The sequence below is a fragment of the Chinchilla lanigera genome, unplaced genomic scaffold (genome assembly GCF_000276665.1).
Source record: "Chinchilla lanigera isolate Chin_1 unplaced genomic scaffold, ChiLan1.0 scaffold00047, whole genome shotgun sequence".
Lineage (NCBI taxonomy): Eukaryota > Metazoa > Chordata > Mammalia > Rodentia > Chinchillidae > Chinchilla > Chinchilla lanigera.
In genome coordinates, this window is record NW_004955448.1 from 1,800,291 (window position 1) to 1,816,428 (window position 16,138).

At 38.6% G+C, this 16,138-nt stretch overlaps 1 protein-coding gene across 1 annotated transcript in view; it reads left to right on the top strand.

The window, feature by feature from the left end:
• LOC102025635 (selenoprotein T) overlaps positions 1-13,992 on the top strand; it is a 19,324-nt gene extending 5,332 nt beyond the window's left edge. The window contains exons 2-6 of the mRNA XM_013518685.1: positions 5,864-5,974; positions 7,451-7,577; positions 9,758-9,845; positions 12,516-12,669; positions 13,267-13,992. Coding sequence (XP_013374139.1) covers positions 5,864-5,974; positions 7,451-7,577; positions 9,758-9,845; positions 12,516-12,640 — 451 coding nt within the window. The 3' untranslated portion in view covers positions 12,641-12,669; positions 13,267-13,992. The remainder of the gene's footprint in view (positions 1-5,863; positions 5,975-7,450; positions 7,578-9,757; positions 9,846-12,515; positions 12,670-13,266) is intronic.
• Positions 13,993-16,138: the final 2,146 nt, after the last annotated feature.

Consider the following 16,138-nt stretch of genomic DNA (forward strand, 5'->3'; position numbering starts at 1 on the left):
TTTTTTTGAGACAGGATCCCACTATGTAGTTCTGGCTGGTCTTGAACTCACTATGTAACCCAGGCTGGCCTCACACTCATGGCAACCCTCCTGCCTCAGCCTCTTGAGTGCTGGGATACAGGAGTGCACCACTATGACCAGTTTTTTTTTTTTTTTTATGTCGTTGTCACTTAAGAGTATAGTTGAATCCTTCTGGTTCCTCTGGTTCCTTCCTCCCTGCTTTCCAAAAAGTGTAGTTATGCTTTTACCCACCTTACTAGGACTGCAGTGTGAGGTGGGGTTGGTGAGGAAATCTCACTGTGTAGGTTTTAGCATGAACTGCTGATGGTCATCTTACAGGGATAAGGGCATAGGCCAAGGTTTTATTTATTTCCCTTTTTTCATGTCATTTGCCCCCTTTTGTCTAGTTTTTAAGAAGATAGGATTTTTTTTTTTTTTTTTTTTTTTTTTTACAATAAAGTTTGAAAACCAGTTGTCTCTGGTGGTAGAGACAGATACAAGGTTTACAGTAAATAGAATAAGTAATGTAAACACCTGGAAGGATCACTTACTCAGGAGTTGGAAGCCTTTGCAGAGGAAGAAGTGAAACCTTGCCGGGTATGAGAGCTCCGTGAGATTCAGCGAAAGGGTTTACACAGCAGGGAAGAACAGTACAGACCAAGCTTGGCTTGACGTGTAGGAGGGAGGGGGCAGAAAATGGGGATGTTAAAGGACAAAGTGAAAAGCCCTGTATACTACACAATATGGCCACAGTCTCTTTCAGGATGCTGCATATGGTATTATATAAATAGATTCACAATATACTTTAATTTAATTTAATTTTTTAATAGATTTTTGTGAGACAGGGTCTTGCTGTGTAGGCCAGGCTGGCCCTCCACTTGCAGCACAGCCTCCTGCCTCAGCCTAATGAAAGCTGGGATTACAGGCGTGGGCTACCATGCCTCGCCATAGCATGCCCAGCCCCACTTATCTTTTCACATTAGTAAATGCAGGTATCTGTAAGTACCTTTATGTACTTACCGAATTATTTCCATAAAAAATATGGTTGCCATGGCTTGTGTCTGGATGTCCCCCAAAAGCCTCGTGCACTCATGAGGTGGGCTTCTAGCGTTTTGATTAGTCCTTGGTCCAGTGCTGGGATTATGGGTGTGAGAGCTGTACCCGCCCTGAGGTGGGAAGCCACATACACTGTAAGGGAGGGAAAGAGGCTTGCCCTTTCTACTCTTCCCTTTTTGCTCCTTTTTTTTGTGGGGGAGTTATTTTTTTCTGTTTGTTTTCTGTTTTTTTTGTGGGGTTTTTTGCTGTTTTCCTTTCACTGCCATGAACTCTTGCCCTGTGTCATGGGCCACTCTGCCGTGGAGCCAGCCAGACTGAACCCTTCATAAACCGTGAGCTAAATAAACCTTTCCTTCCCTAATTTTGGGCATTTGGTATTTCATTTCAGCAGTGAGAGAAAAGTAGCCAAGACACTGGTAGATAGAAGTACATTGTTAGGAGGTCAAAGGATATTACATTTTAAATTTTGACGTAGCTGATTAGTATTCTTGGAAGATTGTGGAGTGGGTTTGGTTTTTAGAAATTCCTGTTTTGCCCAACTATAGTCTTCTTTTTTCCCCTCTTTTGAGGTGGGTCTCACTGTGCAGTCCAAGCTGGCCTTGAGCTCATTGTGTAGTCCAGGCCAGCCTGAACTCCATTCCTGCCTAGCTGCATGCACCACCACACCTGGCCTCCACTATAGTTTTAAGAATGACATTTGTTGTTTTTCACTAAGTTTTCTTTGTGATCTAACAGATGGCCAGGCATGGTGTGGTACACACCTGTAATCCCACCATTTGGGAGGCTGAGGCAGGGGGATAGATGTGAGTTCAGGTCAGCCTGAACTACGTAGCATGACCCTGTCTCAAAAAAACACACACCTATACTCCCAGCACTCAGGAGGCTGAGGCAGGAGGATCGATGTGAGTTCAGGACCAGCCTGGGCTACAAAGTGAGCTCAAGGCCAACCTGAACAGCATAGTGAGTCTCAAAAAGACAAAAAAAAAAACCACAAAAAAAACTAGTAATAGTTTTTGTAAATGTTTGGCAAGCTCTCAGATGTTTTCTAGAGGAAGAAAATCTAACCAGTCTGTTAGATTAATTGGATTACAGATCCACACTAATGGTACTATTCAGTTCTTTTATAGGTCTCACTGTGTAGCTCAGGCTGGCCTCAAACTTGCAGGATCCACCTGCCTCAGCCTACCAAGCTCTGGGATCATAGGTGTGCACCCCCACGCCCAGCTGTTTATTCAGCTTCTGTCACAGACTTTAGTTTCCACTCTATCACTTTTTTTCTTTAGGACTTCAATATATCTTTTTTGGTGTGTGTGTGTGTAGTTAAAAAAAAAAATTAAATTTATCATCTTAGCCTTTTATAGGTAAACAGTTCATTAATGTTAAGTATATTCATATTTGTTTTGCAGCAGATCTATAAAACTTTGGCATCTTACAGAAGTTAGACTTTATATTTATTAAACATTAGTTTCCCCTCGTTTTTTTTCCTCCAGCCCTTGGCTGCCAGATTTCTGTGTTTAATTTTTGTGATTCTGACCACTTCAGATACTTCATTAATGGAGTCATGGAGTATTTGTCCTTTTGGGATCAGCTTGTTTTTCTTAGTATAACATCTTCGAGTTTCACCCATGTTGTAGCAAATGGCAGTTTTAAAAGATAACAATGTTTCATTGTATGTGTATTACCATTTTTTCTTTATACATTTATCAATTGATGGATATTTTAGTTGCTTTCATCTTTAATGCTGTGATCAATGTGGTTGTACGAATGTCACTTCAGGATCCTGCTTTAAATTTGTAGTGTATATACCCACAATTGGGATTGCCCATGCCTTGGACTGTTTCATAGTGCTGTGACAGAACACTTGAGGCGGGTAATTTACAAAGGAAAGTTGTTTCTTTGTCTTAAAGTTTTGGAGGCTGGGAAGTCTTGGAACTCAGCTCTAGCCTCTGTAAGGCCTCTGTGCTGCTCATCTTAAGGGGGAAAAGGTGGAGGGGCAAAGCAGCACTGAAGAGAGAAAGCAGGCGGGTAGAGTTGGTTTACAACAAGCCGTTCTTGACCCTACGAGAATTAACCCACTCTCTGGAGAAAGACATTGACATTCGGGTGTCTTGCTGCCTGGCAGCTTGAACCACCGGTGGTTCAAGGGGTGCATTCATGACTTGAACCACTTTTTTATTAGTAAAAAGACTAAAAAAAGTGACTTAGATTCGTTTGTACTCAGTAGTTCAGGCTGCCTGAGGGTGCAGCCATGTGTGTACCCCTGGAGGTTCAAGCCAGTGGAACGTGTTAGTCTCCTGCAAGACCAGATTATGAGTTTTGGAGGAAACAAATCAGATTCAAACCACAGCAGCTGGATCATGGTAATTCTATTTTTAATTTTTTAGGCTGCGCCCTTTCACAGTTTTTGCCAGTAGTGCACAAAGGTTCCTATTACTTGTTATTCTTACCAACATTTGTTATTTTATTCTTTTTTGAAAGTAGCCGTCCTAGTAAATATAAGTTCATAGTTCATTGCAGTTTTGATTTGAGGAACTCGAATTATATTCTTCTTGCTGCTCGCCTTGGTATCGGAGAGTGAACGGAGGATCGTTGCACTAAACTATACAAATCCTCAGCTGTTTTTGTTCATTTTTGTTTCTGAGGCAAAGGCTTGCTGTGTCACTAAGTTGCCTGGATGGCGCAAACTTGTGATGATCCTGCCTCAGCCTGCCAGAGTTGGGATTACAGGGGGGTGCTACAATACCTGGCTCTAATTCTGCTTCTTGATTTTGAGCTTTTTCTTACAGTTCTTCCATATTTATTTTATCATCCTATTGCAGATTTGTCCTGAATATAGGCTCTTATTTTTAATCGTTTGGGTATTACTTCTGCTCTTTTGTTTTGGGACCTTTTGGGTGTTTTTTTAAACTCCTTTCTCAAATAAAATGAAAAACCTCTTCAGATACTAGCAAAGAACGAGCTGTATCTCCTCCATTAGATTCTTACCAAGCGCAAAAGCGCATAGATTTTTGTCAGTTTTGCATAATGTCATAATGTTGAGACTTAGAACGGTATGTGTCAATAGTTAGTATTTGTTAAAAACAAAACAAAACAAAACAGTAGAGCCTGTCATATAGCCCAGCCTTCCCATTCCCTCTCCATCAGCTGACTCCTAGCTGGAGTGTAGATTGATAGTGCGCAGTCCAGTGCTGACTAACCAAGTCCCTAGTTCTCAAAATACTACATTCAAAAAGTGAAGTATTGTTTAGATAATCATCTGCATTGTAAACACCAATGGAAACTTGGGCATTGAGGTCAAGTGGCTTTTCTTGGTTGTAAATTAGCTGGGCTCTGGTTATCTAGCTTATTTAAACAACAGCAACCTTAGATTTTCTTTATAGAAAACAATTACGTTAAAATACAAATACTTGATGAATATAGGTGAAAGTTTTACTTTTTTTTTTTTTTGTCTTTTTTGAGACAGGGTCTTGCAATGCAGCTCAGACTGGCCTTGAGCTCACTTTGTAGCCCAGGCTGGTTTCAAACTTGCAACCATCCTTCTGCCTCAGCCTCCTGAGTGCTGGGATTACACGTGTGCACACCACACCTGGCTGTGAAAGGTTTTACTTAACATGTTGATTTTTACTCTTGTAACTTTTCTATAAACTTAAAATTATATCAGGTTAGTAATATAAGCAGCCTAGCCTGCTGCTTGGAAAGAATAAAAAATAATGATGGTAATAATAAAGTATTAGATAAGGTAGATGTTAGATTTATAAGTTCATTTAAATATTTAGCTATATAGATTTATCTCTAAAAAATTCATACTTTGTTTTTCCTTTTTTTGTCTTTTTGAGATGTTTTGACTATGCAGTTCAGGCTGGCCTTGAGCTTACCTTGTAGCCCAGGCTGGCCTCGAACTCACGATCCTCCTGCCCCAGCCTCCTGAGTGCTGGGATTACAGACGTGCACCACCACACCTGGCTTGTTTTGTGTTTTTGAAACAGGGTCTCACTATGTAGTTCAGGCTGACCTGAACTCAGAACTATCACCCTGGGTTGGCCTCCCAAATGCTGGGATTACAGGTGTGTGCCCCCACGCCCAGCCACCTCTTCTTTTTCTGTAGATAATGTCCTCTGATACTGTATTTCTCAGTTCTTGCTGAGAAACATACACAGTATTTGAAAATGAATTCTTAAAACACTTTAATAGAGGAGATGGGGTGCTGTTGACTTAATTTCCAGAGAAATGTCATATTACCAAGAATTCTCTTCCCAGTCTTGTTTTTGCTTATTTACTTTGCAGAGTAGAAACTTTTGAGTGAGAAGGACTCTAAATTTAGCCTAAGCTCCTCTTATTATGATTAAGCAAAAAATTGGCCCAGTTAGGGGCAGAGTGAAAATAAGGACCAGGGTTTTAGGTGTCACGCTTTGGTATTGTTTATATGTTTCTTGCGCCCCTAATGTGAAAGTCACAACTCGCACAAGAACTTTTTATTTTACTATTTATCGGAGCCACTGGCCCCCAAGACAAAAAGAAAGACCGCATTGGTGTGAGAGCGCAGATGTGCTTATGTGTGTGATCGATGCTTGATGTCACAGTAACCCAGAGCTATACAGTAGAATGTTACGAGGGGAGGGGGGGGGCAGTTTAAGTGTGAAATTTGTAAAAAGAAAAACCACCTCCCAGGTTTAATCATTAACTTATAATGAAGGTTAAGAGAAAATTGTAGTCTTGGTAACAGTCTTTAGGTTTTGTCTAACTGCAGAGTAAATCTAGACAGGTGTGTTCTAAAACCCGTAATGAAAACACTTTCATTTCTCTGCAGTGTTTCCTGAGGGTACAGGCGGGTGTTTGAGGAGTACATGAGGGTGATTAGCCAGCGGTACCCAGACATCCGAATTGAAGGAGAGAATTACCTCCCTCAACCGATTTATAGGTAAGTAAATTTCAGTAACTGAGCAGGAAAATGGTTTATTGACTTTATGATCTCTCGTGGGATGGTTAATTACCTTGGTTATACCGTACACAGAGAAACTGCTTTATAAATAACAAGTTTATTTGACCCAAATGTAGAAGACTTTTTCTGGAAGAAGGAATGAAGTTGTTTTGAGAGATGACGACTGTGGTGGATTGACCACTGGTGGTCAACTTCTAACACTGAACTGAGAGGGTGGTGCTGGGTGTGGCAGGCCGCCTGAGGATTGTTGCCAGCAGCATAAGAGGCAGAACTGGGGAGGAAAAAGTTTGGAGACTATTGGTTGGGAGGCTGTTAGAAGCTGTCAGGTGCTGTTAGAGAAGTTGTTAATGGAGCTGCTTGTTCTCTTGGGATATTCTGGCTGGAGGACCTTGTCATGCTGGCTTTCCTGATGAGCTCGGCTGTTCCCATTGGAGGAGGAGCTTGGGATCTCGCTGTTGCTGAAAATGGCTGTGGTTCACTTTGGGGGAGCTCTGGTCCTCACTTTAGGCATCACTTCCCAGCTGCAGAGAGGAGATGGTGTACTACTCATTGTCCTGGAGAAGCTTGTTGTCTTGACTTCGTGATGGGAACTCAGCTGTCCTGATCATTGGAGGAGCTCAGGATCTCACTGTTGCTGAGCATGGCTGTGGTACTTTTCAGGGGAGCTCTGGTTCTTCTGAGTGTCACTTCCTGGCTCCAGTGCAGATCCCGGCCCTTCCTATCGCAGATCTGTGAAACAGGCCTGCATGAGACATTGTCATTGGCCTCCAGTTGGACTCATGGGAGGCATTGTTATGGGTTCTAAGTCTTCAGCTGGATTCATGCAGGACATGGGATTCTTTAGTATGTGGACAGATCCTGCACTCTTTTTCTATATGATTCTTTGGGTGACTATTATAATCTACGTGTCCTGTATTATATTGTTACACTTACAAAACCCCAAACTATAACAACTGTTTTAAAGATATGTTTTCTTGGGCCCAGGATATAGTTCAGTGGCATCAGCACCAGCCTGGCAAGTGCAAGGTCCTGAGTTTGATCCCCGGTACAAAAAAAAAAAGATACATTTCTTTAGTAGTCTATTGTGGAAATAGACTAGCGCCGCTTCCCCAACTTCTTTTCTTCGGTCCTAGTGATTGAACCTAGAGCATTGCATGTACTAAGTTTGTCCTCTTCCTTTTAGCTATAGCCCAGGTCCCCAAAACTGCATAGCATATTGGTGATAATAAATTCTGTACTGTCTTAAAATAATTGTATTTTTAAAGGACAATTCTATATAATTTTTGATTGAGTAAAATGACTAAATATTTGATTTTTAAACTACAATGAACTTTCATTACTTTTTCTGTAATTAGTAACTTTTAAGTTGTCTGTATACATATAGTTAAATTATTAAATTTTAAAGTAGATGAGAAATTATGGTTTCTGATCAATTTGTTTCTTTTCTTTTGATAGACACATAGCATCTTTCCTGTCAATCTTCAAACTAGTATTAATAGTCTTAATAATTGTTGGCAAGGATCCTTTTGCTTTCTTTGGCATGCAAGCTCCTAGCATCTGGCAGTGGGGCCAAGAAAATAAGGTATGTAATTTAATAGCTTTGGGAACTGTTAAGTTTTTAGGTTGTCAATGGAAAGATTTTAACTGCTTTGTATTTGTTACTGATTTTTCTGTTAACGTGTGTTATTTCAGTTTATACCACTTTATCTCTGGGCAGGATACTCCTTTGGGTTCAGTAGTCATATTTACATATTAAGAATGATTAATACACTGAAGGATAATCTTTTTTTGAAATTTTATTAGTACATGTTTGCAAGTCACGTGGTTTACAGTCCTCTTAGGGAGTGGTTACGTGCATGTAGCACAGCTTGTTTTCTTCCCTGTCCAACCCTCTCCCCCTTCCCCTCCCCCTCCGCCTGGTTCCCTGTCACCTTTTTCACACTGGTTGATATATGTCTTCACTCATGTTAGGGCCTGTGATGTTGGGGGTACAGCTCCTGTGCACAGCACTTCAATCCTCTCATTTCCCCTCCCTTCCTCACCCTCTGTCCTTCTACCCCTAGACCATTTTCTTGTTGGATCAGATCTGTCCTGAGGGTAATAATCTTACCCTTTGATCTTAGACATGGTGTTACTTTAATGGAACCTGGTCACAAAATAATTTATTACCAGATTTGTGTAATTTAGATTGTATCCAGAAAAATACTTTATATGTAATATACACCTTGTATACCAACTGATGTGGTCTTAATGGGTTGAATCACATTAAAAATTGAATTTCCATTTAACCCATTTCATCAAAACTCTTTATTTGTTCTTTGACCTTTCTGTTCATGGGCATCTGTTTGCCAGATTGTCAGAAAGAATCAGTATAAATACACTTAAAGTTCTTGTGCTATTCTTTGTTCTTTTATAGAATCTTGCAACATACCTCCTTTTTAGATAATGCTTGTTTTTATCTTTTTTGCATGAAATCACTTTTTAAAATCTATTGCCAGGTATGGTGGTGCACACCTGTAATCCCAGCACTCGGGAGGCTGAGGCAGGAGGATCCTTGCGAGTTTGAGATCAGCCTGGGCTACAAAGTGAGCTCAAGGCCAGCCTGAACTGTATAGTGAGACCCTGTCTCAAAAAGACAAAAATAAATAAAAAAAAAAAAATAAAAATCTATCATTGTCAGAAATGGGTCTAATTTTTATTTCTCTCTTGGATGGAATTACGTAGATGCCCTTGCTAGGTTGTATCGTCTTGTTCAGACCTCTCTTTCCGATCTTGTCCTTTCGTTTTAGGCTGAATACCATTACCAGACTCCTACATAGCTACACTTTTTCTTAGAGAGCCATTTATTTTTAGTAACATACAAGATGGCTTAACATAAACATCTTCAGGTGTTACCTCTAATTGAAGTATGTCTCTACCCTGTTATTAACAGAGAACTCAAAATAGGAAGATAATTGCTTATTGGTAAGGTTTTGTGCTTAATGATTCTCGATTATATCTAGTGCATTTTACTTCTCTCTATATATACAGATACAGATATATGTATGTTTTTTGAGACACTGTGGAAAAAGAATATACATAAAAGCTATACTTTTATGGCAGATCCTCGTGTATTGTTCCCATGAGAGCAAATGTCATGAAATCAAACCCTACCTAGTTCAAGTGGGGCAAGACAGAAAGTTCCTCGTTGTCTGCTGTGGACATGTATTTTTCTGAAACAACTTTCTGTGAATTGGTATTCTCACTATATTGTAATGATTTTGCTAAGTTAAATTTTTTTTGTTCAACAAATAACCTCTAGTCTCTAGGGAGGTTATAGATTTGATTTCAAAAGGTGAATGCATGTGCTTTTAATATGCCTATGCTCTCTAATCTGTTTCTTAGTTTGACTTCAAATGATTTGTTTAAAACACAAAACAGCTTGTTTGAATTCATAGTTACTGATTATTGCATCATTAGTCTCTTGTGAATTTTTATATTATACTGCGCTATAAAAATATTAAGTAAATCCTTACTGGCATTCTTTAACTTGGGTTATTACGAATTCTCTTAGAAATTCTATGTACAATATGAATGTCGTGTAAATTCTTCAGAATGCATAGAGCTATGAATTTATACTCAATTTTTCTTTCTCTGTCAATGTTACTTGAACTTATGGAATAATAGTAATAGTTTGTGTGGATTTTAAAAGAGCATTTACCAAATAAAGAGACTATGTATTAAGCAGATTACTGTGACTGAGGTTATCGTATTTTCTTTTAGGTCTACGCATGTATGATGGTTTTCTTCTTGAGCAACATGATTGAGAACCAGTGTATGTCAACAGGTGCATTTGAGATAACTTTAAATGGTAGGTTGTGAATGGTTTGTGTTTTGTGATAAGTTTTAAATTATTCACCGTGAATATTAGGCTCTTCTTTATTCTTTGAGAGTGCTGGGGATTTGACCTAGGGCCGCATACGTGCTTGCCACGTACTTTCCCACTGAGTATATCTCAACCCCTTTTCTGTTTTTCAATAGGGAAAACTTCTTTAATGTTCATTTAAAGTTTATTTTGTAGAAATTGGAAATTTAAGAGGCTGAAAAATTTGGAAATTTTCCACTTCTTGTCTTTATTTTTAGAATTTCTTGCAGAGCTGGCCCTTGTCTCTTGTTTTTATATCCTCCCTTGGTTTCTCGAAACAGGACCTCACTACATACATAGTTCAGGCTGGCCTTGAATTCACCGTGGAGCTCAAATCGGCCTCGAATTTGAATCAGTTTTCTTGCCTCGGCTGTACCACCATGCCTGGCAGCCCTCGCCTTTTATCTAGTCATCTACTGTGATCGATTTAAAGTAAAATCTATGTGGTGATTCCTGAATTTATAGCTCTGGAGAACTTTAAACTTTTTCTAAGTGCCATACCTGGGAATCTTAAACATAATCCACTCCAAAATGAACTTTTTTTTTTTTGGTACTGAGAGTTTAACCCAGGGACTTTGCACATTTTCAGCCTTGTTTTGTTTTGTTTTGTTTTGTTTTGTTTTGTTTTGTTTTGAGACAGGGTCTCACTAAGTTACCCAGATTGGGCTCAAATTCCTAATCCTGTTGTGTTGGCTTCCTGAATGCTGGGATTATAGACACATGCCACCACCTCAGCCTCCAGATAAACTCTTGATTACTTCTGCTTCCTACCGTGCCTTTACACTCTAATTTGCTTTTCTTCTGGGATTTTTTGTCTACCCAGTTGCCCAGAAACCTGGGATAGCATCTTTTCTCTTACCATGTGTTTTCAATTCTCTTAGCTTGCTCAGGAGTCTACATCTTCACTGCTGTCACCCTAGTCTCTGCTACAATTACTTTATTACCCTATTATTTCTCTAAACAAGAGGTTGACAGACATGACCATGAGCTAATAATGGTTTTTACATTTTTAAATGATTAAAAAAAATCGGGATAGTTTGTGACATGTTGAAATTTCTGTTTTTACTGTTTTGAATTTCGTCAATAAAAGTTTTGTGAAAATTTATTTTCTCTCTAGTTATATAGGTAAACCTCTAATCTCCTGGACTTTGTCTCCTGATCCAGACAGTCTAAAATTACACTCTACCTTCTTACAGAAAAAATTGCCAGTATCTGCTCTGGACAGGAGAAAGACTTGTTTTCAAAAAATTTTTTTATTATTTGTCTCAAATTTGTTACATGATTTTACTTTGTTTTCGAGATAAAAACCAGAATATTAACATCTGCCAAAAGGCCCCGAAGGTTCTAGTCTAGGGGTAACTATGGGCCTGTGTTTCCTAGTCTCACTGCCTGTTTTATGTATGTTTTACTGGAAACTAGCCGTTCCAGTTCCTTCTCATATTGCCTGTGGACGCTTTCAAGCTATTATGAGTTGAGTGACTATGACAAGAAACTGTACTTTCCCTAGCCAGAGGAGTTATTTCGTGGTGTGTTAACATTCGTTGACCCTAATCTTGTTCTTCCCACCTCTCTAGCCTTCCTTGTGTTGCTCATCCCTCTGCTGTATTTCACCTCTGGTAAACTTTCTATCATTTTCAGTGTGCCAGGCTCCTTTATAACCTTTACAGTTCCCTTTTTCAAGTTTGGTGTTTTTGTTGTTCATTTTGTTTTTTGTTACTGTTTTTTGGGTTCTATTGGGTTTTTTTTGAAACAGGGTTTCACTGTGTAGGTCAGGTTGGCCTTCAACTCATTACATAGCCCAGGCTGGCCTTGAACTCTTGACAGTCCTACTGCCTCAGTCTCAGGAGTGCTGGGAGTATAGGTGTGTGCCACCATGCCTGACTCTGAAAAGTTTTCTAGTTTCGTAAACTTACGACCTGATAATTTTTCTTTACCTGTTAGGTGTTGTCTTGGTTACTTTTCTCTTGTTACTGAGGCAAAAATACCTAATGCCCAAAATGAAGGAAGGAAAGGTTTATTTAGCTCTCAGTTCGTGGAGGTTTCAGGCCATACTTGGCTGGCTCCAAGGCAGAGTGGCACATGGCAGAGGGCAGTTCATGGTGATGCAAGACAGCAAAAGCAGCAAGAGTGAAAAGGGAGGAGCAGCAGAGAGCAAACCTTTCCCTCCCTTACATTGTATGCAGTCTGCCCGCCTCAGGGTGAGTGTAGCACTCAAACCCATAATCCCAGCATTGGACCCTGAGTCAGTCAGAAACTCTGGATGTCCACACCCATGTCTGCATGAAGCTTTGGGGGAACATCTAGACACAAACCATAACAGGTGTCAATTAGTTTAAATAGTACTTTTCTGACTAGTCAGAGATAGAGGTGTATGTTTGTGTTGTTAAAGCAGTGTAAAATTTTCTAGCTTTAACTTTACCACACAATTGTAATTTTGTGGTAGTTGTGTAATTCTTTGTATTTTCTATAATAGAGTGTAAGCCCTGAAAGATCAAGAAGCTGTATTCTTGCACACATCTATATCCCCTGTTGTGTCCACAAACACTTCTAATTTATGGAATGAATGTCTACTACAAAGCCTCTTGTAATTTGGGGGTGTGCCATGTGTTTTTACAGATGTGCCTGTGTGGTCTAAGCTGGAATCTGGTCATCTTCCATCCATGCAACAACTTGTTCAAATTCTTGACAATGAAATGAAGCTCAATGTGCATATGGATTCAATCCCACATCATCGATCATAGCCCTGCCTATCAGCGCTGAAAGCTCTGTTGTAAGTAGTTTTAAAATGACCTAGCTAAGCCAGTAGTGGTAGTGCATGCCTGTAATCCCAGCACTTGGGAGGCTGAGGCAGGAGAATCACTGCAAATTCGAGCCAGGGCTACATTGTAAGTTCAAGGCAACCCTGTAATATGTAGTGAGAGCCTGTCCAAAAAAAACACTATGTATCAGTTTCTAATAATTCTTTTAGAAATGTTAGTAGATATCTGTTATGTATGTTATCACTTGAGTTTCCAAGTTAAGATTAAAAGATGAATATGTCCATCATTAAAATTTATATCAGGAGAGTTTGGGCCTGGGAAAATAAAGCTGTGCTAATGATTTCATCTGAAAGGGTTAGTAATTGAGCCTCAACATCATTTAAAAAAAACTGAATGCCTCATAGCCAAAACTGATACATTATACTAGAGTTGATGTTTTTTTTTTCCCCTTACCTTCAGGTAATTAGCTCTAAGAGCATGCTAATTTTTTAGCAGTTCAAGATAGAAAATGTGTAAGTAAATGTGTGAATATGGCAAGATGCAGAGTTCTTGGTTAAATTTTTATGAGCATGATTATTAAAATATTCTTTTTTCTGTATATCTTTCAGACATTAAGGAGTTTTTGCAAGAGCAGCGTGACTGACATTATGAAGGCCTGTACTGAAGACAGCAAGCTGTTAGTACAGACCAGATGCTTTCTTGACAGGCTCGTTGTACCTCTTGGAAAACCTCAATGCAAGATAGTTTTTCAGTGCTGGCACATTTTGGAATTCTGCACATTCGTGGAGTGCAATAATACTGTACATCCCCACCCTACCCCCATTTAACTGGTTAATTTTTTTTAAATGTAGGCATTATTACTACTTATAACTTTTCCTCAGTCATATTTGAAAAAGTAGAAATTGAGTTATAGGTTGTTTTTTTTTTCCCTCAAGATGTCTTTTAAGACTTGTGCTTTTTTAAATTAATTTTTTTTTTAATAGTTTAAAGTCAGTCTTTTGGGAAATACAGCTGAAGTTCCCAAATACTTTATAAAGTTGATCAGACATCTCTAATTTGGCCATGTTTAATTTATATAGTTTTGAGAATATTGCTGGTTATGAACAGTGCAGTATGTAAGATATTTGGGGGGGTCCAATATCCAGAGTACTCTACCAATTTGTGTGTATGTGTGTATGTGTGTGTGATACCAGAGAACTACTACAAAACCAACTGCTTTTTAAATCTTATTGTGTAGTTCAAGTGTCTTGCCTTGACCAATCTAATGAGTTGAATTAACTGGGCCTTTATACTTAACTAAATAAAAAACTAAGCAGATGTCCATTAAATGAAAATGTTTTGGTTTATTGCTCACTGTACCTGTTAACATCATTTTTCATAATTGCCTAATTTTTTGTTTTTAATTTACAGATAATTTCCATAAGGGACAAACTTTAGATTCACGCACAAATAATAGGTTCATTTACCCCTTTTAGGATAAGTGAAAATTACCTCACTACATAAAAGTTCACTTGAACTTCTTTACAGCATTAGTATTGTTGGGTGTGGTAGCACACACCTGTAATCTCAGCACCTGGGAGGCTGAAGCAGGAAGATTGCTGTAAAGTCAAAGCTAACCTGGGCTAGTTCAAGGCTAGCGTGAATTATATAGTGAGATTTCTCAAAATAATGTGAAACAGAAAACTGCCCAAAACATTGCTATTAGGTGAACAGAGATCTCCTGTTTAGTAACCTAATTTGTCTAGAATATATATCTTAGGGGCTGAGGATTTAGCTCAGCGGCAAAGCGCTGCCTGGCAAGCGCAAGGTCGTGAGTTCGGTTCCTGGTACCGGAGAAAAACAAACAAACAAAAAAAACCATATATCTTATCTGTCTGTCTGTCTGTCTGTCTGTGTGTTTATTTATTTATTTATTGAGGCAGGGTCTCACTGTTGTAGTCCAGGCTGGCCTTGAACTCACAGTATCCTAGGCTGGTCTCAAACTTGTGGCAATTAATCTTGCCTCAGTCTTGTGAGTGCTGGAATTACAGACATCTGCCACCATGCCCAAGAAGAATTGTAATGTATTTAAATAAAATAGAAAAATTTTTAAATTTAATTTTGCATCTTTTTCCAAAGATCTAAAAGAAGTTTTCTAGAAGCTTAGATTGATAAAGACTAAGAATGATTAACAGAAATAGGACCATAATGTACAAAAAAAATTACATAGCAGCAATGACATACTTCTCCATAAAATAAAATAGTAGGGGCAAAAGTTGGCCTAGATTTCTTACGGAAATAAATTTAAGGAAAAGTTGTGAGGTAATTCAACATGGGTTTCACCTTAAACTCAGTCACAGAATATTTATTGAATGCATATGAAATAATGACCCTGATTGTGAAAGTCTGACCGCGGAACATACTGGGAATTCTAGATTATAGGGAGTTAGTCTAATGATTCACTACAGAAAATCGATTAAGCAGTGGGTTGTCCTTTTAATTAAGAGTATAGATCTGTTAACCTGAGTTCTTCATACAGTGACAGTCAGTAGACCCTAAAAGTTCCTTAGAATTGTTACTGAGGGGTGACACCGTTTGGTCTGTCAGACTCCCTCTCTCCTGCAAGTTGGACATTCTGTTCAGGGAGTCGGGGTCTTTTTCAGCTAATAGACATTCCACTTGCGACACAGTTAACTTTAGCACAGACGTTCGCCTTGGATGTCCCATGGACCTGACAGGTCAAACTGAAGAACCTAAGCTTCAAGTCCAGCTTCTCCATGCTTGCCTTAGGTTGAATAATTACCTTTTGGAGAACAGATTTAAGTGGCTTATCCACTGCAAAAAGCTCAGCTATTTTGTGGACATCCATCACTATTTTGTCTTATACGTAGTCATATTTAAATCTGGAATTTAATAGAGTCTAGTGAAGAGAATTAATGGGACACATGCATATAAAAAATATATATATATATGGAAAAGGAGAAAATAAAGTGTAACTTTTCCCCTAACATTTCAAAATTTATTAATTGCTTATAAATTGGTGTGGCTGTGTAGTTACAGATGTCTATGCACCATATTAATTAAAAGACTGCAGAGCATGTCAGTAAATTGGCTGATGTTACCAAAGTTTTCACTGCAGTTGTTATGGGACAAATTATTTGTTAAATTAATAAAACCATTGGTAAAACATGGCTTTTATATCTCTGTGTAAGATGTGCAGACAAATATGCTTTTCACAATATAAATGACATTGTTTATGACACTCATATTCTTAAGGATAGCATTTGATCAGCCTATTAAAATATAATAGAATCCTAATGACAGTTCATTCTTTAAATGTTAGTTTAGAACCTTGGTTGGCTGGCCTTGTTTTCCCTACCATTGTCATAATTTAAAAATTCAAATTTTTAAAAATAGGGTTTTAAAACATGGTTTGATCTAACACTTGTATTTAAAAAAATCTTGAAACAGGTGAGGAATTGTAGAGTTCGGGGGACTTAC